Here is a 21,364-nt window from a genome sequence, read left to right as displayed (position 1 = left end):
TTTTTTGGATGCTGGGCTTTTTTGATGAGAAGTTGAAGAACGAATTCCCATGTGCTCTGTGGGAATTAAAGCTCCTTTTGCACTTTCCATCCGAGTTAAGACTCTGGCCCAGTGTCAAAACATCCCTTCCATATGTGCTATGCCATCAAACAGCTGCTTTTTGCCTTAGGCTGCTGTAAAGTCAGGGAGTGCTTTGAGGTAACCCTGCGATTGCCACCCTAACTCCCAACCCTTATTTATTTTTTATATATTTATTATCCTGTTTCTTTGTATATATCCCAGTTTTTCCCTCCCCCTGGACTTACACCAACCAGTGTAATGTCACGGGCCACGCAGCCCAGAGCAGAGGCAGCGCAGAGGAATGGGGTGGGAGCAGCTGTGGGGAGAAACACGAGAGCGTGGGATGACGCGGCAGGGCAGCCCTTGTGAAACTGCTAATGAAACCTAGCCTCCGAGTTTTCTGGGGTTCGCGGTGTGTTTTTTTTTTTTTTTTTTTTATTTATTCATCCATTTATTTATTTATTTTTAGGCAGAAGGCGGTTAAATCCGAAGGGTTGCTCGTTCTTTGCGCTCGGGCTGAAGGAAGGGGAATTAATTTCCTTCTGAACTGCCAGTCACTACCTTTTAGCTCTATAAATGCTGCCTTAGAGTCTTGACAGTGTTTATAGAGCTAAAGTGCGTGCACTCCTTTTGCCTTTTGCTTTTTGTACACCTGGGCTTGGAGTAAATAAAGCGGAGCGCTACAGCAAAAGGACTGGGAGGAAATGAGACATGCTTATCGTTAATATTTCATACGTTGTTGTTTGTTTGTTTGCTTGTTTTTCAAATAAAACCTTTTGATGCCCACGTCCTACAGCCTACTGACACTAAAATAAAGCATGCTTTATTTGGGGGGGAAATATATATATATATATATATATATATATATATATAATATATATATATATTTCCATGAAGTCTATCCCGCATGCAAATCGCCGCCTGGGCAGCTGTTGTTTCAGCGGCGGGGCAGCCCGCCCCGCCCACGCCCCGCACCTCAGCCTCCACCAGCACCCGAGCAGCCGGGGGTTAATTAGCAGCGCTAATTAGCCGCTGCGCAAAGGCGGCGCCGACGCCGGGCTTCAGCAATGGGAGGAGTGCGCGCCTGTGAGTGATGGCGGCGCTGCCCAGTCAGGGCGGGCGCGGCGGGGAGGCGGTGCCTCACAAAATGGCCGGCGGGGGCGGTTACGTGCGCCGGATGCCGCAGCTCCTGCTGCGGAGCCGCTGAAGGAGAAGCCCTGGGGAGTGGCGGCGCCGCCGGCTCCTGGGGACGGAGAGACGGGCGGTGGGGCGGCCGGAGCCATGTTGAGCAGCGGGGCCAAGGCGGCCAAGCCGTCCTTCGTGTCCTACGTCAGCCCGGAGGTGCGGGGCGGAGCGGGGTGCCGGGTCCCCGCAGCGGCGGGGAGAGCGGGTCGGGGGCTGAGGGGGCTCCGTGGGGTTGTGGGGGTCCTGCGTGGGGCTGTGGGGTCTCCGTGGGGCTGGGGAGGTTTCTTCCCTCAGTCTCCTCTCTTGCAGAGCCTTCTGTTGGTGCTTTGGCTTGAGGTTTGCTCACTGAGGGTGTGTTGTTGGTGCTGTTAGCGCTGCGGTTGGGCTCTGCTCGTTCTGGTAGCTGGCGAGTAACAGTTGTCCGGGAAGGTTAATTTTCGTGGAAACTAGCCGTTTGCCCTTGTTTTTCCTTCAGAATTCTTTGTGATCTGTGGGAAACTGGTTATTCTCGATTTCTGTCCTCTTGATAACTAAAGGAATATGTTTTTCCTTGTCTTGTTAATTAGTACTGGGGTTATCACTGACAGAACCTTGAAGACTCTTGTTTTATTTTTCAATGCCTCTGAAGCACCCATGCGATTATTGCAGCCTGTTCAAGGCAACTGTGCTGTTTAAAGCTTATTTTCTTGTTACTGGTAGCAATTTTGTTTTTATATTTTTTTTTTTCCTCAGCTTTATGACCTGTAGTCTTGTAATTTTACTTCAAAAGCTTTCTATCTTCTCTGTATACTCCCTGGTGAAAAAGGATATAAACAATAGGTACAAAGATTTCTTGAGTCTGCCAATAAATCCGTGTGAAGTCAGTCTTTCATTTTAGCAAGGTGTTTACATAGTAAAAATACACAAAAACACTCTAGAAGCTGATTTTTTTGTGAAAGTAGGAGCTTCACTTGTTGGACTTACTGGAAGGTATTTCACCATTAAGACAAGCATGCTGCATGATTAAACTTCATGAAAAAAAAAGACCAGTGGTAAAAGTTGCAAGTCATATGTGGTATGGTAAGGCATCAACGAATAAAGAGTGCTTCAACGTGATGGTAACTACTATAGTGTAACTCCTCAGGTCTCAATGGCTGCAGGAACAATAACGAAGGTACTTAAACTGGAAGATGAGGTTCTTAATGAAATATCCTGATGTATCAGAGCTTGCCCTCACTTGTTTTTTATTTGTTCCTGTTGCTTTTAACCATCTCCCTGATGCACTTACATGTAAGGACTTTGTGGGCTATTGCAGTGGAAACTTTGAAATACAGCCATGACTTCTGCCACAGAACTACCATCTTTTTGCAGTGCCTAAAAGCTCCTTGAAACTGAGGTCAGGCACTGGTAGCAAGTAAAGCAAGTTTAACTCATTGCCCTGTCAGGCACTGCTGCCTTTCTGACAACCTGTAATTGCCTTATGGGATGGTTACACAGGAAGCTGAAGACTTGAGTGGTTCTTACACGGATTAGAAATACAACTTTAGAGATACGGTGAAACCTGTTGAGGTTATTTGGGGATCTGGAAGAGCATGGTAGCTACCCTAAAATAAGCAGAAGTGATTATCTGTCAAGGAACTGTATTCTGTGAGAACATGAGAATAACCACCTCCTGAACACAAACTTTATGTATGTTTTAACTGCCATCTTGAGTTTTAAAACTGGGACTAGACAGGTAAAACAGAAGAAATAACTCAGTCCCTCCTAGTTTGGTCGACTGGAACCTGTCGTCGAGGTAATGTCATTGCCATGCTAGGGCAGATATTAGATAGCCTGCTTCTCTCAGTAGCAGATGCTTGGGGAAGTACATGCATGATGGATATGTTTAGTGTGGTGTTTCCTCTGGTAGACCCTGTCAGAAGGTGGGAAAGTGCAGTGCAGGGGCTTTGTGAGCTTGAGGATATATTGAGTTAGAACCTGACTTTGTGGTGGGCTTGCCTGTGAATGTACAGGGCTTTGCTTTGTCTCTCTATGCTTCTGACTTGTAATAGGACTTTCAGTCACCTCCGATGCAATGCAGAGCAATATAGTAGTGTTATAGTGTAGTCCTTCATGCTGCGACTTTCATTTATGTTGGACTTGTCCTCCTTTGCCTGGAAAGTTGTTTGAAACCTTGCTCTAGGTTAGGGAATCTGCACAATAAGAAAGTGTGGCAGGTAGAGCTGAATTTTTTTCAAGTCCCAGTTTGTTTAGCCACCATTCCTCACATGTGAGGGACACATGAGGTAATGTTCAATAAAATCAAGTTAGCTTTAAAATGCATTTGGTTTTTGTTTGAATATGAAGAGAAACAGGAATTCAGTTCCTGTTAATAACATATGGCAAGATGGAAGTAAGGTATGAACAGAAAATCCTATTTATTAAGGAAGTGAGGTGGCTTCCGCTGTGTTTCCCAGGATGTCTGGAAAAGTGGAGTTTTTGACAACTGACTAAATATAACCTAGTTATGCTCTACTATATGGAACCACAGATCAATCATAGGTCTGTTGAGAGCGAGCCCATAGGATGTTGATATTAATGACACACTTCCCCTCAGGACAGACTTGGCTACCCTGCAGGAAATGGGGTGAGCACTAGGGTATGAGAGTCAATGTTTTGACATGTCTGATCACAGGCTAGGACTGTTTGTCTATAGAGACACAGAAACCGGGACCAGTGAATTATTTCAGGTTTTCCAACTTCAAAATTTCAAAATGGAAAAGCCATGCAAGGTTAACAAGCTGGATCATGCTTCCCATAAAAATCTCAATTTGAATAAAGTTTGTGGTGTCAAATTTGGTTTGAAGCTTACTGCTTATTTTTGTGTGCATTCTGAGAAGTTATATCCTATAAGGAGTAATGTGAAAGATTTTAGTTCTTACATTTGCCCTTAAATTTAAAACAAACAAAAATTGTTTCTTGCTTGTAAATCCTATAATGCTCTTCCATATAATTTCAGAACAGCTGTAATGGTGCCCAGTGGTTGCTTTGCCCAGTCAGAGCTCTGTGAATGGGTATGTGTGTAGAGTCAAAGCAGGATTTGAAAGAGGTGCCAGCTGCTGCTTATTTATTAAATGCAGAATGTGTCCTGTGTGGAATGTACGTGGAAGTTAAGTAGCCCATGAAAATATGGGCTCCCACAAATACTTGTTCCCTGTAAATCTTTGTGCTGTATTATGTGTTCCGATGCTCTGTCTGAATTAGTAGTGGAGGTGAAGCATGGTGTAAGGAGGAAAATTTGCTGAAGTGGGCAGCTGGACTCTGAATTGACGTGGGGGAAGCCAGGCACTGAAGTCAGAGGAGATGAAGAGAACAATGTAAGGAAAGAGGAAAGGATAAAAGATGAAACAGCCATGGAAAACATGTGCTATGATCTAATGGGCTATTGGATAATGGAGCTAGGGAAGGAAGGAAAACAGGCATTTAGAGATTATTTTCAGTGTTATTTTAATTGAAATATAGTAAGTGTCTCCCCTGGATTTTACAGAATACAACATGGGATTAGGTTTGCTTGATCAAGGAAGTCATTCAGAAAATACCAAGCATGGATTCTGGTTTGCTTCTGAATGCTCTGTATATGCTAAATGTGTTCTCAGTATTCTGTTTTTCTATGAAATTCCAGTAGAGCTGTTAGACATTCATTTGATTTATTTTGCTCAGAAATAGCACATTCACTTGTTTAGCACAATAACTTGCAAGTATTTCATTATACTGTTTAACCTACAACTGAAAGATAGCTTTCTTAACTATACATTACTCTAAGGCTGAAAGGGCTGAGAAAACCATAATCAAAATGAAGTTCACAGCAAGCCTGAGCATAATGTAGAGGTGTTCCGCGGAGTGATTACTTGTGAAAGCTACATAATACTAAAAATACTCTGCGTTCTCACAGCAGTATTTGCTGTCAGCCTTGAAAGAACAGATGTTTCAGCCAGTGCTCTTGAAACCTTGGAAGTGATAACTGGTTCCTCCATGACATGAGCCTAATAAATGTTGTTTTCCCCAGCATGTTTACTAAAATTTTGCTTTCCACTGCTGGAATTACCTCTGGCAAAGATGTCAGGCTATGGGCAAGTGGAAACTTCACTGTAGCGTAAGATAGGTTCAGAGCTTACAGCATGTAATTTGCTGTAACAGACCACGTATATGGTTCTCTCTGGCATGAGTGATGAGCAATATCCTGTATCATTAGGCCTCTATACATATTTCGCAAGTTTTTCAAAGAAATTCTTAATTTTGTGACAAAATCAGAGTAATCTGGGTGCAGACATATAGGGAATGTTTCTCACTTCTTCCCCTTTTTTGTCCACAGTTTATTTCCCTGTGGAGTGGGAGGTGAGGAATTGCTGTCAGTTGTGGTGAGTCTCCAGGATGCAGAACAGGATGTGGGATCCCTCTCCTGCCCGAACTGTTAGGACCCTGTTAATGCAGCATAACAGCTGCTTGACCTTACTGCCTTGAGCTTGATGTTTGTGGCTTTCATATGCTTCAGCACTTGGTAAAAAGTTACCTCACCAGACAGACCTGGGGAATACCCTGTAGCCCCTCTGCAGTATTTTTTGCAGAGAGAGCTGAATGGAGTCCCTGGGTATTGCGAACTGCGGTTGTTCCTTGTACTTGGGTAAATCCCTAGGCTGTCTAAATATTCATAATAGAAGAGGTGAGCCTTTAAGAAAACTGTTTTCTTGATTATTTGCTGCTCTTGAAGCAAATAACAGGTTCAAATGATTATCTGCTTCTCTTTGAAGCAGAGAATGTGCACAGAGCATGGTGCCCCTGTCCTGGGCACTTCAGGGTTGTTGTAGTGCTGTGCTCTGCTCAGCTGAGGTTGGCTTGGGCTAATGAGAAGGATGGTGAATAACAAATCTGTATGGTGTGACATGCTTTCAGCCTGCAGTTTCAGTATTACTGGGTACTCTGTACTGTTAAAATTAATAACTATAAGGTTTTGATGTGTTGCCTCTTGCTATTTACTCATAACCTGGAAAGAGGAACATAGTCCATCGTAAGTGTGGGAAGCACCTCAAAGTAAGAAGCTTCTATAAAGCCTCCAGTGAAGCAGAGGTCTTTGTTTCTGTAATTTTTGGGGGGAAATCTGTACTTCTTGCATGGTGTCCTCTGGGTATCTGTTTTTAGATAGCCCTGACAATAGGGTTTCTGTGTTGTGTCTTGAGTAAGAACTACAAATATGCTGCTTGGGGCACTTGGAATGAGGAACTCCAGGTGAAGAAACATCTACGTAGAGGTGTCTGACTTCGAGTGGTTTGTGTGTCCTTAATTTCAGCAAATGGTCAAAGGGTAAAATTTTCTTAAGGCCTGATCAGACTTAGCAACTTGTTGAAGGGGATAGACCTGCTTCTGATGCTCCCCTGTTGTTGTTTCTCTCTTCATCTTCTGTCCATGAGCCAGTTCTGCTAACAATAGGCAGTAACAAGAAAACCAAGCGTAGCAAAAGTAAAGACTTCCCACCTGATGTTATGAACTGTGAATTACCTCACCATGTAGGTGCACAAACCTGGGTGTAAGGGGAGGCAGAGGGGCATAAACTTCATGCCTCTGATTAAACTGATGTTGAGGAAAAAGGACCGACTAAAGTGACTGTCTTAAGATTTGTATTGTCCCAAAGTGGTAACCATTAGAAAAATGAAGTTCAAACTGAGAAGAAAGACTAGCTGAATTTCTGGGTTCCTACATAACTCACCAGGAATCAGTGCAAGCTAACAGCTTTTCCTCATGGAGATCTTCGCGTTCTCTCTTAAAAAGAACAAATACGAAATGTTATGTTAGTAGAATTTAACATTTTAATATCCATCCTTGGAAAATGAGTGAGGCAGAATGTGTTCATTAGCGATATTCATCTGTTCACTACTTGCATTCTAGCCATCCCTAGTGCATATGTATGAAAACTGTCTTTAAAATATCTGTGCTTTTATTATGGGAATGCACGTGTTGACTCTGAAATAGAGCTTGCTTCTAGAGGCTCAGAGGTTGGAAGCTGTTGTATAGGAATTCTACCTGCAGTAAGCACTTCAGTTTTTTTTTTTTGTCAGCAAATAGTGAAACTGAATTTTTAAATCTTAGCTCTGGTTCATGTTTGACTGAAGTCTCTTGCTGTGATGCATTTAATTAAAATTCTCGCTGCTTTCAGAAGACAGCCAATTTACCCTCTAACCACTTCTATCATACAGGCAAGTTATTTTGAACGTGTTATAAAAGCTTCATTGCACTTTAAAAAAGATGGATGTGAGCTCAAAGGACTTTTTTGGGGTCGGTAATGTTTTTGGTCTACTTTTCTCACAGCATTAACATAGTGATGCTCATATCTGTAAGAGCGAAATTTAAGCTATTCCTGTATACCCAGAAGTTCTCACATGTCTTAGGAGATCTTGCAGAGCAAAGGCTAATGAGGAAAACACCTAGTTAGTATATTACTTTATTGTTCTATAGCAGTAATGGTTAGCATATAGTTTGTAAGGGAACAGTGCTGCATTTGTTGGTGCATAAACAGTGATGACAGAAGGCACGGCTATACAGACACTAGGCAACCCAACATTTAGCTTAGAGCTGCTGGTGGTGAAGACACAACACAGGGAAAACTCATATTTCTCTGAATGCAGCAGTGCTCTGCCTGAGCCACATTTGTATAATAATTTTTTAGCTTGAAAACATGAACTTTGATTAAAAATGACTTGTACAAGATTCAGACTTGAGAGTCAAAGGCCATGAAATGTTTTGTTTTCTTGTGTTAGCTGCCAGCTACGGTTAGTGACTTTTTTTCACGACACCACCACTTCTGTTTTTTGTGAACCTTTACCACCGTCAGCCTACCTTGAAAGCCTCTGCTGCTCTCATGACAGTTTCCTGGTGTTTCTAATTTTGCTATGTCTCCTTAAAGCTTTGTTTTGGGTCTTCTGAGCTTTGAGAGCAAGTGTTTATGTGAATGGCAAAGGGAGGCTATTTTTAAGCTCTCAGGGGCTTTTTTTCTGTGTTTAATCCAGCAAAACTGCTATTGCTTATGTCTCCTTCTGATTGCTTGCCATGATTTGCAAAATCTGGTTCTGGATGCTGGTCACAAACTAAAATTAGTTTGCTGTGGCTCCCGGGGGGGTTCCCATTAACTAATAGCCTTCCATGAAGACTCCAGTGCGTGTGAAGTGACTCTGGCTGCAGGAGGAAGTTCTGATGGGCTGAGCAGGAAGGGTGTAGTATGTCCTCTGGCTTCATAGTCTCTCAGCTGGAGATTTTTAGCCCAACTGTCAGCACCTCAAGGATAGAATAACTGATACTGAGTTGAATAGATCTGTTCTGTGCAGTTTGAGTCCAAACTAAAGGATATCCTGTGACTTGTTTTACCTCTTCACTCTGGGATTCTGAAATCCCTTTCTCTGTAATTTTAGTAGTACTGTTCAAGTGACTTAACTTTGCAGTAATGCATATAAGAGAAGTAGAAACGGGTAATGAAGGATGAAGCATGGCAAAATTACAAAGAGTACATTAGAAACAAATTCTTAGTCATGTGGAAAAGCTTTTGAATGAACTCTGGCAGATGATGTAACGCGTCAGATTTACGCATACCCTGTACCGAAAAATTGTGAACAGTGATAGTAATGCTTTGTTTTTGTCTGTTCCTTATGCAAGTAATACATTTCCTTTTTGTTTTTCTAACTGATGCTGTGGGTGTCAACTTAACTTATCTAGCCTGTAGACTGCTGACCTTAAATGGAAGAGTGTACTGCAGTCTTTTTGTCCCTAGTTCGTAAGTATTCTCCATAATTTTCATATTAGCTAGAATGTAAGGAATTTAAGAGAAGGCATATATTACAGATATGATCTTGCAAAGAAGTAATTACTCTTCTCTTTCTAGGAGATACAGATAAAGGAACCCATAGAAAAGGAAGTAAATCCTCATTTATTACCAGGTAACTTGTATGTTTAGAATTATATAATTTACAGTATTTTGTTACTTATAAAGATCCTAATTTGTGTACAGCAAACACCCAAATGGCATCTGTGTCTATAGTAGTAAAATAGAGGTCTGGGAGTAACCACTCAGGTTGAATATTTTAAGCATCTGTATTTGCATGGATTACTGAAAAAATATAAAAACTGGATTTTCTATAGAGAACAGTATCTTCAGGTAAAGCTGCATGTGGCAAATTGTCTATACTTAAGTTTGTCCTGCTTCTTAAAGGTGGCTTTGCCTTTTGTCCTGGGACCAAAGACCAAGAACTAGTAGAGACATAACTTCTAGTTGCTTTGCTTCTAGTTTGAGCTGTTCAGGCCTTTCAATGCTTCATTAACTGTTAAGATTTTTTTGTTAAATTTGCAGTTATTTTTTTAAAAATACTTAGTGTGTTTCAAGGTCAGGAAAGATGAGGTTGCTAACATAATATACAACTAAAAACTCAAATGTGTTGTTCTGTCAGATTTTTGTACTTTCTAGAAACAACTAGTCTGACTGTTCACCTATTAAAACCTTTCTTTATTTTAAACTTGAAGATCAGTTCCTGCTAATTTGAATAGTAAAATTTCCTTGACCATTATTTATATAAATTTGTTTGAGAACCTTAAGATAGTGCTTGGGCCTATAAAATCAGCAACATCTCCAGTCAAAGCTACAAAAAACTAACTATGATGGGCTTGATGTTTTAGTATTGTTAAGAGTTCAGCAGTGTGGAAAACTGGAACAGTTTTCAAATTGTTCATTGACTATATTAACTATATTTCCTGGGATTTGTTCTTTTCAGGTATATGTTTGCGTGGTGTCTCATTGCTACTGCATGTATTATTCTTCTACCAGTTAGTTGGCTATAATAGACATGCTTCTGGATACAGAACTCCTAAATCTGTTCAGCTGAACAGTGTTCAGTCCATACTTTGAAATCTTAGTAACAGCCTGGGAAGCTCTGAGTACTTATTCCAGGAGCTACCTCTTAGTCTTTGCCTAATGATGATGAATTATCTTCAGGCACACAGTTACAAGAAACTGTTGTGAAGTAAATACTGTGTTTGAGATAACTGACATACCATTATTTCAACTAATGTTATGTTTGTTTTTTTACAGGTGAACTGCTGCTATGTGAGGCGAGCACAGTATACAAGTACATACATGAAGATGGGTCAAATCGTGGCACCTGTGGGAAACTTGTATGCACAAACTTCAAGATTGCTTTCCTTGATGATGATTCTGCTTCAGATGATAATGTAGGAAGACAAGTCTTCTCGTTATGACCAAACAGGCTCTGAAGAAGTATAGTGTTTCTTTGACTAAATCTTACCTTTCCTTTATATAAGAACACAGACTGCATATAGATTTATGGGAAGTTTAATGATCGTAAGTGCATGTGGATCAGTCTGTGCTATCTGGTCTATATGTAACTTTCCTCAGTCTCTAATGACTATTTCAGTGAAAATATCCAAAGTCTGTATGTAGACACTTACAGTTAGACGTGGTTCATAATTCTTTATATCTTGTGAATTGGTAATCATGTAAAGTTTAAGTTAAAAGAAAGGATTGGTTTGAAAGGTAAATCTGTGGTTAGTTTAAGCTTGATTTCTGACTGCTCATCTAATTGCAATTGTGGAAGTGTCAAAGTGTTGTTTGAAGTGTTAGAAATATCAAACAATTGTAAATTGGGGCTACATATGCAGAACCATTCTAAGGTTGCACAAGACTGAGTGGGCTGATATACAATTGAAATGCTCCAGATAAATGCTTGCCCTGTGGCTCTGTGTTATTTCAGAGTCAGGTGTCAAATGCGAAGACTTGAAGCTGACAAACACTAGAGAAGCTAAAAAGTCCCCAGTTCTTAGAAATGAGTATAGTTTACTTTTTTAGATGCCCAAACTAACATTATCACTCCACTTTGTCAAAGAGGAGTGATAATACCACACTTCTGTGGATGTGCCAGAGCGTGTGATGCTCTATGAAATTTAGAGGAACATAATACAGGTGTTACAAGTGAAGGAGAAGCTAGCTATGATTCTCAAGAGTGCAGGATGACTTTGAAAGTGAACAAGAATGAGAATAGTTTGACATATTGATTGTCATCTGAAGTTTCTCAAGCTAAAATTCCAGGGAGTTTAATGCCGAGAACTAAAGCTTCTGCAGCAAAATAGAGATTTTTGGAATGCCTAGAATTAATTTGGACAAAGCTTCAGAGCCCTTTCCCCAGAGCACATGAGGTATATGTTAAACCCCATAGCGACCTTGCTAATTTCTGTTCTATCACTAGCTTGTTAAATCCTAGTTTTGTAGCATGCTGAGGTCAACTATATTTCTCTCAGTGGAAGTTTGGTGTTAGTCACTTAATACAGAGTTGCGCAGACCTGGACATCATTTGAATGAGATTGGCTGTTCACAGCTGTCTTCATGTAAAATGTAATTTGCTCATGGAGTGTACCATAAGCCTTCTGGTAGTAGTATTTAACATAAATGTTTAAGTGTAGGTTAACTTTTCACCATATCCTTTTTTAACCTCTGAATTAGTGCAATTGTATAGGTGAAGGGAGCCTGACAGAACTGAGTTGTCTTTATTTTGCCCAGTGATAAATCTGACTCTTAGGTTGGAATATGTATTTCAAGAAGACGTGGGATACTTATTCTCTTAAGACATTGCTTCCTGCCAGGTTCCCACAGCAAGGAAATTTTTCATAAAAAGGGCTTGGATTACATCAAGTTACTGTATTTCCTGTTTACTGCAATGATTCTAGTTTAAAAAGTGACCCTCAATAGAAATGCATACTTTGAGGTTATTTGAAAAGTAATAACTATCTACGTTGCAGGCATAGTTAAGACTTAATCAAACTGGATCTGCAGTTTATGAATTATGCCTATATAATGTGCATCTGTTTGTAATTTAATAACTGTTCAGTGTTCTCCCTTGCACAGGTTATAAAAATAAAACTGATATTAAAATGTACCAAATACATGCTTCACTTGTGAGAAGGTGCTACTGTTTAGTGTGAGATTTCTGAGTTTTTTTTTTCATGTTTTAGGAGCCACAACTTAAGAATAAGATCATAGGAGAAAATGACATAACCCTGCAATGTGTAGATCAAATCTATGGAGGTAGGTCAGCTCTTAATTTAACATGCGTCATACTTGTAAATGCATTCTCATGCCAGTGTTCTTGTTACATACCCACACCTGTTTTAGAAAATAGGTAGTGTTCTTGCTTTTGAAACTAGGCGTGGACAGTCTGTAAAGAGCAACTGCAGTGAGGTTAATTGATGAAATGGCAGATGAGATCTGTCAGAATACAGCTTCACCTGTGAAGCTTGTCCAGTCTACATTTTGATTATTGTCCAGTCTACATTTTGATTACTTACCTTGCTGAGACATATGAAAAAGTTCCTTCAAAATGCTGCGATTCATGCTGTACAAACTCTCTGGTTAAGATAGGTGTACAAGTATCTTATTCCAATGCACCAACTATTTCCTATAAATATGGAGGTACTAACTTCATTTAAGCAGTAGTACTGCAGAGCAGTACAGGTGCCATTCCTCAATAACCTCTTGTTTGTCTAAGGGATCTTTGTTTCACAGAATCACAGAATTTCTAGGTTGGAAGAGACCTCAAGATCATCGAGTCCAACCTCTTGACCTAACAGTAACAGTCCCCACTAAACCATATCCCTAAGCTCTACATCTAAACGTCTTTTAAAGACTTCCAGGGATGGTGACTCCACCACCTCCCTGGGCAGCCTGTTCCAATGCCTCACAACCCTTTCGGTAAAGAAGTTCTTCCTAACATCTAACCTAAAACTCCCCTGGCGCTACTTAAGCCCATTCCCCCTCATCCTGTCACCAGGCGCGTGGGAGAACAGGCCAACCCCCACCTCACTACAGCCTCCTTTAAGGTACCTGTAGAGAGCAATAATGTTGCCCCTGAGCCTGCTCTTCTCCAGGCTGAACAAGCCCAGCTCCTCGTAGGACTTGTTCTCCAGGCCCCTCACCAGCTTCGTTGCCCTTCTTTGGACTCTCTTGAGCACCTCCATGTCCTTCTTGTAGTGAGGGGCCCAAAACTGAACACAGTACTCGAGGTGCGGCCCCACCAGAGCCGAGTACAGGGGGACGATCACCTCCCTAGCCCTGCTGGTCACACTGTTTCTGATACAAGCCAGGATGCCGTTGGCCTTCTTGGCCACCTGAGCACACTGCTGGCTCATATTCAGCCGACTGTCCACCAATACTCCCAGGTCCTTCTCTGCCTGGCAACTCTCCAACAATTCATCTCCCAGCCTGTAGCTCTGCTTGGGGTTATTGCGCCCCAGGTGCAGGACCCGGCACTTGGCCTTGTTGAACTTCATGCAGTTGACCTCAGCCCATCGGTGCAGCCTGTCCAGATCCTCCTGCAGAGCCTTCCTACCCTCAAGCAGATCGACACATGCGCATAGCTTGGTGTCGTCTGTAAACTTACTGAGGGTGCACTCATGAGATTCTTCATGTCTTGTAGATATCAAAGATGGTAGAAAATGAAGTTTTACTTTACAAGACAAACAAAAAGGACTTGATGTTTTGCAGCAGGGCCTACAGGTGTGCCTGTATTGCTTTTTAAAAAAAAGAGTACACAAGAGTGAGGCTGGTGGTTTGTATGCAGTAGGGAAAGCTTTATTGAGTAGCTTGACTGGGCTGGTGTTCAGAGTATTTATGTGTGTTGATGTGAATTGGTGAAGGAATGGGCTAGGGAGAATATTGAAGCATGGTTGTGAGACAGTATTTGTTCTCCTTTCCAGTGGTCTATCTGGCTGTACTTGAAGATGTGAAATGGTACACTCAAACAGAACTAAACAAATGGTTGTCTTCAAGGCTTTATGATGGTTTAAAAAAAAATCTTTTAGGGAACTTAATACAGATGGTTGCCTGGGGACTCTTTTTGTCAAAACTGCTAAATTCTTTATGTTTATCAAAACTTTGAACTTCCTGTGCAGCCAGAATGTGTACAGAGGTAATCACTGAGCAGCTGGCTTGCTCTTAAGTTCAGTTCCTATTTTATAGTGAGTAGCTTGAGTGGGTTTATTTAAAAAACCTTGAGTGTATCAGCACAAGAACTTGCAATGCTGCTATATGGTGCTTATTTTGACTTGGGCTTGAATTAGTTTCTGGAATTTTGAGGTGTCAAGCAGGGATAGTTTTACCAAGTAATGACAAAGTTTTTTGATATTTACTTAATTTTTTAGTTTATGATGAGAAAAAGAAACTTCTAACTGGACAACTGAGAAAATACCCAGAGAAGCTAATTATCTACTGTAAAGACCTTAGAGTATTTAATTTCTGCCTGAGATTCACAAAAGAAGAGGAAGTAAAAAGAGTAAGTATAGTAACTTCATTTGTGTTTTTCCTCTTCTTAAGCTTGCTGTTGAGTGTTGATTTCTTCATTGGGGATCAGAGAAGGATATGGTGTACTCTGAGAGATCCCTTTAATTTGAAGTGCTTTCTGAGAGAGTAAAAGATTTCAGTATTTTTTTTAAACTAATGTAACATGTATAACAATTAAACATGCACTGGCTCTTTGAAGAGAAGTAGAGTTTGAGAGTACTGCATATAATTAGCTTCAACTTAGGCAAATGTGTAATGCTATTCTGTGTTTTCAAGATATTATTTTACTGCATTATGAACTTAAGCCTTGCTCATATGGAAGCAGTTATTTTTCTGATAATTTGAATTCTTTTGAGTTAATTTGAACTCTAAACTAGGAGTTTTTGTAGTTTTAAATAATAAGAGTCATTCTGTAAGTTTAATATGTGTCATGCTTCTCACAGAGTCAAATATGTACATTCTACAGACAATGGAGAAGGCTTTCCAAAAGTTACTTTTCAGCTGTTGGGGATAGAACCCATGGAACAACTTTGTTTTTGGGAGAGAGGATTAAAAAGTGGTACTGTTTACACTGTTTTATTAGTCTGCTTGGGTGTTAATTTTTGGTCCTTTCCTAGATTGTCAGTGGCATAATTCATCATAGCCAGACTCCTAAGCTGCTTAAACGCTTGTTTTTGTTCTCTTATGCATCAGCTGCCCCAAATAACACAGGTAAATGTTTTTATATTTTTAGGTAGTATTTGTTGCATGCTGTTAGTTCCTTAAGCAGTCTGGGACACTTAGTAGCTGAGTTTGCACTTGCTTTATAACTCTGCCTGGTTAGCAGTTTGCTTCTGAAGATTCTAACAATGCATGAGAAGAGAAAAATTACTTGTTGATAAAAATATCTAAATCATCTATGATTGATCTTTGTGGAGTTGCACAGAAATTTTCTGAGTAGTATGTATGGATTGAAAACTGTTCAGTGTATGCAAATGCTTTTCATGTGCTTCTGCCCAGAGTAGTCTCATCTAGAAAGTATTTTGCTTAATTTATTATGGTGTTCTGTACCATTGCAGTGAACCAAACTTCCTGCTCTTAATTTTTAAATTATTACAGTTGCAGTTGCAACTGATGGAAAGAATTTCCCTTTTTGCTCTTCTTACAAGCAATCTGCTTCTCCCAGATATCTACAAAAAAGTATACGTTTGCATAATGAGGTTTGAGTAGTTGTATGACTTCGTCCTTATCTCATAGTTAACTTATTACATAACCTTCCCACTTGATCAAACTTGGCTAATAATATAGTAAGCTGCAAAGTTTAATATGAACAGTTGTTAGTTCATTCTCTAGCATTTCATAGCTTTGACTTCACCTGACATAACAGTACATTTTTGAGTTAACCTGATTCTTGGTGTACCAGGAACACCTGCCCCTTTTGCAGAAGGATGTTTTGACGTGCCTGTGGTGTTAAAAAAGACTTATTGAAATATTTCATGATTACAAACAATTGAAGTTAAGTGAAAACTGGAAATCAGTTAGTTGTGTGCATGCCCCATCTCCTTCTCCCACTTGCCTTGCATCCCTCAGAGTAGGATCAACTGGGTGAGGTTTTCCAGGGCCATATCCATTTGGGTTTTGCATATATGCAAGGATATAGTCATTCCACAACACTTCTGGGCAAACTGCTATGAGAATGGCCAAATAATGAAACAAATAAGTTTCCTCTTACATTTAAATAGAATATTCTGTATCCTAACTTGTGTATGCTGCTGTTTGTCGTGTCACTGGATGCCTCTGAGAGTCTAGCTCCATCTTCTTTACTCCCTGTTTCCTCTATTCATTCTTAATCAGGAATTTATATACACTGAGATCCCATACAGCTTTCTCCTCCAAGCCTGACTGATCCCAGTGTTCGGCTCTCATATCTGGTGCTTCGGCAAGCCCTTAGTGGGACTTTCCTGGACTTGGTTCAGTGTGCCTGTCTTGTACTGGGGAGCCCAGCACTGCATACAGCACTCTGGCCACGGTTTCACGTGTGCTGAATTGAGAAACCCATACCTCACTCAACCCATACACAGTGGTTTTGCTAATGCAGCCTGAGGATACGCTGGCTTTCTTTGCTGCAAGGGTATGTTACTGGCTCAGGTAGCTTTTGAGGCTTCAGCTGCAATTGGTATTCAGTTAGAACTACAAACATCAGGAAGATAAGTTTGTCCAGGTATAGACTAAGCAAATGTGGAAGAAGCTTAATCTTTTACAGCAACATTAAAGTGTTTCACACTTCATAATTTCACAACTGTCTTCAGTAATAAATGCCTACTTCTCATTCTTTAAAAATTGGGTTTTGCATGTCTCACGGTATGACTCTTCAAATTTTAACTTGTCTCCTACAGCTTGTAATGTTCTGTTTCCAGCTGTAGGTTTTTCAACTGCTTTATCTTCTTACAGTAAAAAGCTTCAACTTGCCATCATGTCTGCCATGGAAACTGTAGCTCTGCTTGGTATTTGTTAGCTATTTCAGTGTTGCATGATGCTTAATTATGACCAGTGTCTAAGATGATTGGCATTGCTCCATAAGTTGTGGCTTGTAATTAAGATCTGTGGCTAAATCAGCCTGCTGTTGTAACTGCTGCTGACGTGGCTAAATAAAAATACAGAAGAAATCTGGGTTGAATTAACTGAGTCTAACTGCTGTAATCAATTTTTCCGTTCTTATCAAATGCCTGAAATACTGTCTTCAGTGGGAAACTCCTGTTTTTGATGAAAGAATGAGCATTAAACAAAATGCAATATCTGAATTGTCATAATTGATGTCTAACAGATGAAAGAAACCAAACAGTCATGTTTGATACTCTTGAGGACTGGCGCAATGAGTTGGAGCGAACCAAGGGGAATGTGCAATACAAAGTGGTGACAACCAATGAAGGCTACAGAATTTCTGAAAAGTAAGCTTGCCCTGTCTAATGATGACGTTTATTTATACATCTCACTAATGCTTGTAAAAATTAATGCTCATCATCAAGAGGTAGCATTATAACATTTTGTAGGATTTGTTTTCCATTTTGATTTGGGACCCCAGGTCATTTTACAGAACCCTGAACTTCAGTGTTAGGTCAGGCTTAATCTGTCAAATTTTGAATATCTTCAGGGGTGAAGAATACCACCTTAATGTGGAATAGAAAATCTGTACACATAGTACCTACACTTATCAGTCAAGATGATGCTATTGGTCTTATATCTTTACTTTGGTAAGACTTTAACATGCAACTGAGGTTTCTTACTGTTTTAGCTGGGGACAGAGGCAGACTAAGTATCTCAAGTAACTGGTTTGAAGTATATCTGCAAATGCGCTAATGGAAACTAAATTGCATGTCCTGTAGTGGAAGGTTAAAGGTGTGTTCATCTGTCAGATTTGCTAGGGAGTATCTGTAGGTGATTCCTTTGAGATCTATACAATACTTGGTATATTACTGTTCAGTAGTCAATTCCTGAAAAGCTTCACAGACCTTGGAAACAAAGACCAATTTTCAAAGTAGAGCTATATCATGTTTGTTCATTCTGGAGCTGTCTTGAGACCCAAACTGAGGTTAAGTACATATCATTACTTCTGTGGCCCTTTAACATAAAAGTGCTGTCTGATGCTGGAAATTCATAATACATCAAATGGCATCTTTAAACTGTTATGAAAACAGCTTACAAGAAATAAAAATGGAAGTAGTTATCCAGCATTACAATGGTATTTTTGAAATGTCGAAGAGTGAGAGAGCCAAGGCAGTCTTAATGATCAGTTTTGGATGTTACAATTAAATGTAGGAGTTAATTGCAGCATTGTAAAGGCAGGGTAGTGTTGCAGTGAAAATAACATCTCAAGGTTGGAAGAGAATACATTATCCAGCTGGAAATAAAGCAAGGGTGTTGAGGACAATCTAATTATCTAGTTAAAACTTTTCTAGTTGTAAGAGTGAATAAGTAATTATCATGTGGGGTAGAGCACTTGCTGTTGTTAAAAGGAGTTTGGAGATGTTCCTTTTTCAGTTCTCAAGTGCAATAAACTTTTTTATCATCTTAGGTTGCCTCTATATTTTGTTGTTCCGATATGTGTTTCTGAAGAGACTATCTTGAAGTATGAAGGCAGAGGCATTCCTGTAAGTATATTTGCATGGCTGCTTCTACTGAGAAGACAATTCAACTAACATTTCAGATGTTACTGCATATTATTTTTGAACTTGTTTTTAACAGGTCATGTTTAGAGTACTTAGTTTATAGAAGGGAAAATAGGTTTTGGAAGGAGAGGTGCACAGTATTTTGTATTCCCCTAAACAGAGTAGAGTAAACAGAGTAGTCTGATTCAATTCAAAGCACCATGCACTTAAATAAAATGCCTAATGTCCTGTACTCCACACATACTACTAATTTTATTTCCATCAGCCTGTTTTTCATGACTGAGTACTAGCTGACATCTAGCTGAGGCGGGATGTAGGGCTTGAAATGGTCTTTAGATATTGAGGTGAGCACTATGCATGCTCAGAGTTGAATATCTCCAATACCCTTGGGTACTGATAAGTAGTATGGCTGTAATGATGCAGCATTTTTTGCTAGTGTAAATTGGTAGCACAGAACTCTTAACTTCCCAATTTGGCTTTCATAATTCTTATGAAAAGGATACTGATTCTTAATTTCACATTGAGTTTAAAGATCAGTTTAAGAGGTTCAAGCAGGAGGTGTGACTCAAATTGTTTAAGGGAAATAAGAAACTTTGAGGACTGACTTGCTATAGGGAAAGTCTGCAACAAACTGGAACAGCTTGTTTCAGTTGTGGAGTGTTTCATGTGCCTAGGTGACTTCTCATGAACAGTTCATGTGGGAAGGCATGACAGGATCTATTGAGTTATCTCAAGGCTGAACTGTAAGAAAAATGCTACCACCTATGTGGAGAAACTAGTGTGAGTTAGTTACAACAGCCATCTTCAGAGTATCTTCTAAAATACTTTGGCCATAGCCATTTTGATCCATTTTTCACCCATGAACACAGTTGAGAAAGCAATGTTTTGTTATAATCTTATATCTTATGTATACTTACATTTTCCTGTGCTTGTATAAAGCCTAACTTAAAATTTCCAAGTGGTAATGCAGTATACTGAGACATATAGTTGGGGTGCAAATGTAGGAGTGTGCTGTTACTGATAGATTCACTGAATGCACCAAATACTCAAAGCACGGCATAAAGAAACATCTTGTAATGACTCAGTCACTCAGGCAACTATTTTGTACTGGACAGTTTACCAACTTTTATCCACCTGGTAAATGTCTTTCTGCAGATTTGGTGTTGGTCTTGCCATAACGGTGCTGCTCTTCTCAAAATGTCTGCATTTCCCAAAGAACAGGATGACAGTACTGCACAAATGCAAAAAGCCTTCTTGGATGGGTCAGTAATAGCTATTCTGTCCACAACACTTTGCTTGGTATGGACCTTGCTTCTCTTTTTCCATATATGCTATATCTTTAAGCTTGCACGCATCAGGAAACAAGTTCTAGATCTAAAAGTAGTTCTCTGTAGTGGAGTGGTTTTAAGCCCTTGGCCTAACAGCATCACTTGTAAATTGTGCTGGACTGTAACATCACTGAAGGCTTACTTGCCTATATGTATTTGTATATATACACACCAGAAGAATTTCTGTACAAACTGGTTTATTAAATAAAGCAGCACCAAATTCTTTAGGTCTTAAGTACAGTGAAAGTATCGTTAACTGATAGGCCTAGTTGTGTTTGTAAGGAAGTGAAATTCAGACTCTTTGTATCAAAACTTGAATTTGCAAGCTGAGGTTTTAAATTTTTGTAAACTCAGCTGTCCTTTCAACTAGATTCTTGCTCTTAGGTAATGTTAGATAAAGTGACCCAGAATGGCTGAGACAATTTATTGGTTCACATTTGCTACTCTGATTATATGGTGGCAAGACAGTATTTTGCTTCAGCCAAGTTAGTGTGCTGATTTTACTCAGCAGTTTCAAAAATGCCAAACATAGCATAAATCCTTTTAAGAGCACAGTCGCCTGTCTGGGAGTTACAGCAATGACTTAGTGCTCTTTTTTCCCTGACTGTTTTTGTGACTTGGGTCCTGGAGAGAACTTCTCTCTTAGGAGCAAGCTATAAGATAGGTCCGTACATACAATTTATAATTCTTGCTTCTTCATAATAGATACGGAGCCTGTTGATCATACAGAACTAATAGATGGTAACTTGATTAGTCTCTTAAACCTCTTTTTGTTTTTAAAATTATTCTTGCAAGGGCTTTTGACCCTTCCTGCAGGTTCTTTATCATTTTCCTCTGAAATGGGGAAGTTTACTTGTCTTGTCTCTTCTTAATGCTGTTTCAAAATGTGAAAGTAAAACTAGCAGTAAGCTCTAACAATGTATAACTGATATTCTGACCTCTTGTCTGTGGCCATCTGAACTTGTGGGAGGTATTGTTATACGTATTTTTTGCTGTGGAGTGCAGGTGGTTAACCACTAATATTTAAATATATATACACAAGTTGTCCATAAGGGTGTGTTAAGCCATTGTGATGAGTATCTGAACTCAACCACACCGCAGATGTATACTATTAACAGCTTCTTTTATTGAAATGGTTTGTTTAGTACCAGATCTTCTGCCAGAAATTATTTGTCAATTATGATACTATTTCCAAATTGAAATGATTGCTTTCGCTCTATTCTCTTTTGATCTGATACATCTCCCAGTAGGTACAATGATCTGCATTCTCACATGGACTCCTGTGGTTCTTTCTTAAAGCAGGGTCC

General features: G+C 39.8%; 1 protein-coding gene across 1 annotated transcript in view; it reads left to right on the top strand.

Moving 5' to 3' along the window:
- The first annotated feature begins 1,180 nt into the window (after positions 1-1,180).
- Positions 1,181-21,364, top strand: part of MTMR12 (myotubularin related protein 12) — a 33,543-nt gene continuing 13,359 nt past the window's right edge. Inside the window, exons 1-9 of the mRNA XM_027446298.3 lie at positions 1,181-1,401; positions 9,128-9,182; positions 10,328-10,467; positions 12,262-12,334; positions 14,446-14,576; positions 15,202-15,295; positions 17,388-17,511; positions 18,636-18,711; positions 19,885-19,991. Coding sequence (XP_027302099.2) covers positions 1,342-1,401; positions 9,128-9,182; positions 10,328-10,467; positions 12,262-12,334; positions 14,446-14,576; positions 15,202-15,295; positions 17,388-17,511; positions 18,636-18,711; positions 19,885-19,991 — 860 coding nt within the window. The 5' untranslated portion in view covers positions 1,181-1,341. The remainder of the gene's footprint in view (positions 1,402-9,127; positions 9,183-10,327; positions 10,468-12,261; positions 12,335-14,445; positions 14,577-15,201; positions 15,296-17,387; positions 17,512-18,635; positions 18,712-19,884; positions 19,992-21,364) is intronic.

The sequence above is a fragment of the Anas platyrhynchos genome, chromosome Z, assembly GCF_047663525.1.
Source record: "Anas platyrhynchos isolate ZD024472 breed Pekin duck chromosome Z, IASCAAS_PekinDuck_T2T, whole genome shotgun sequence".
NCBI lineage: Eukaryota > Metazoa > Chordata > Aves > Anseriformes > Anatidae > Anas > Anas platyrhynchos.
The sequence above is the reverse complement of the archived record's forward strand: the minus strand, read 5'-3'. Positions and strand labels throughout refer to the sequence as shown.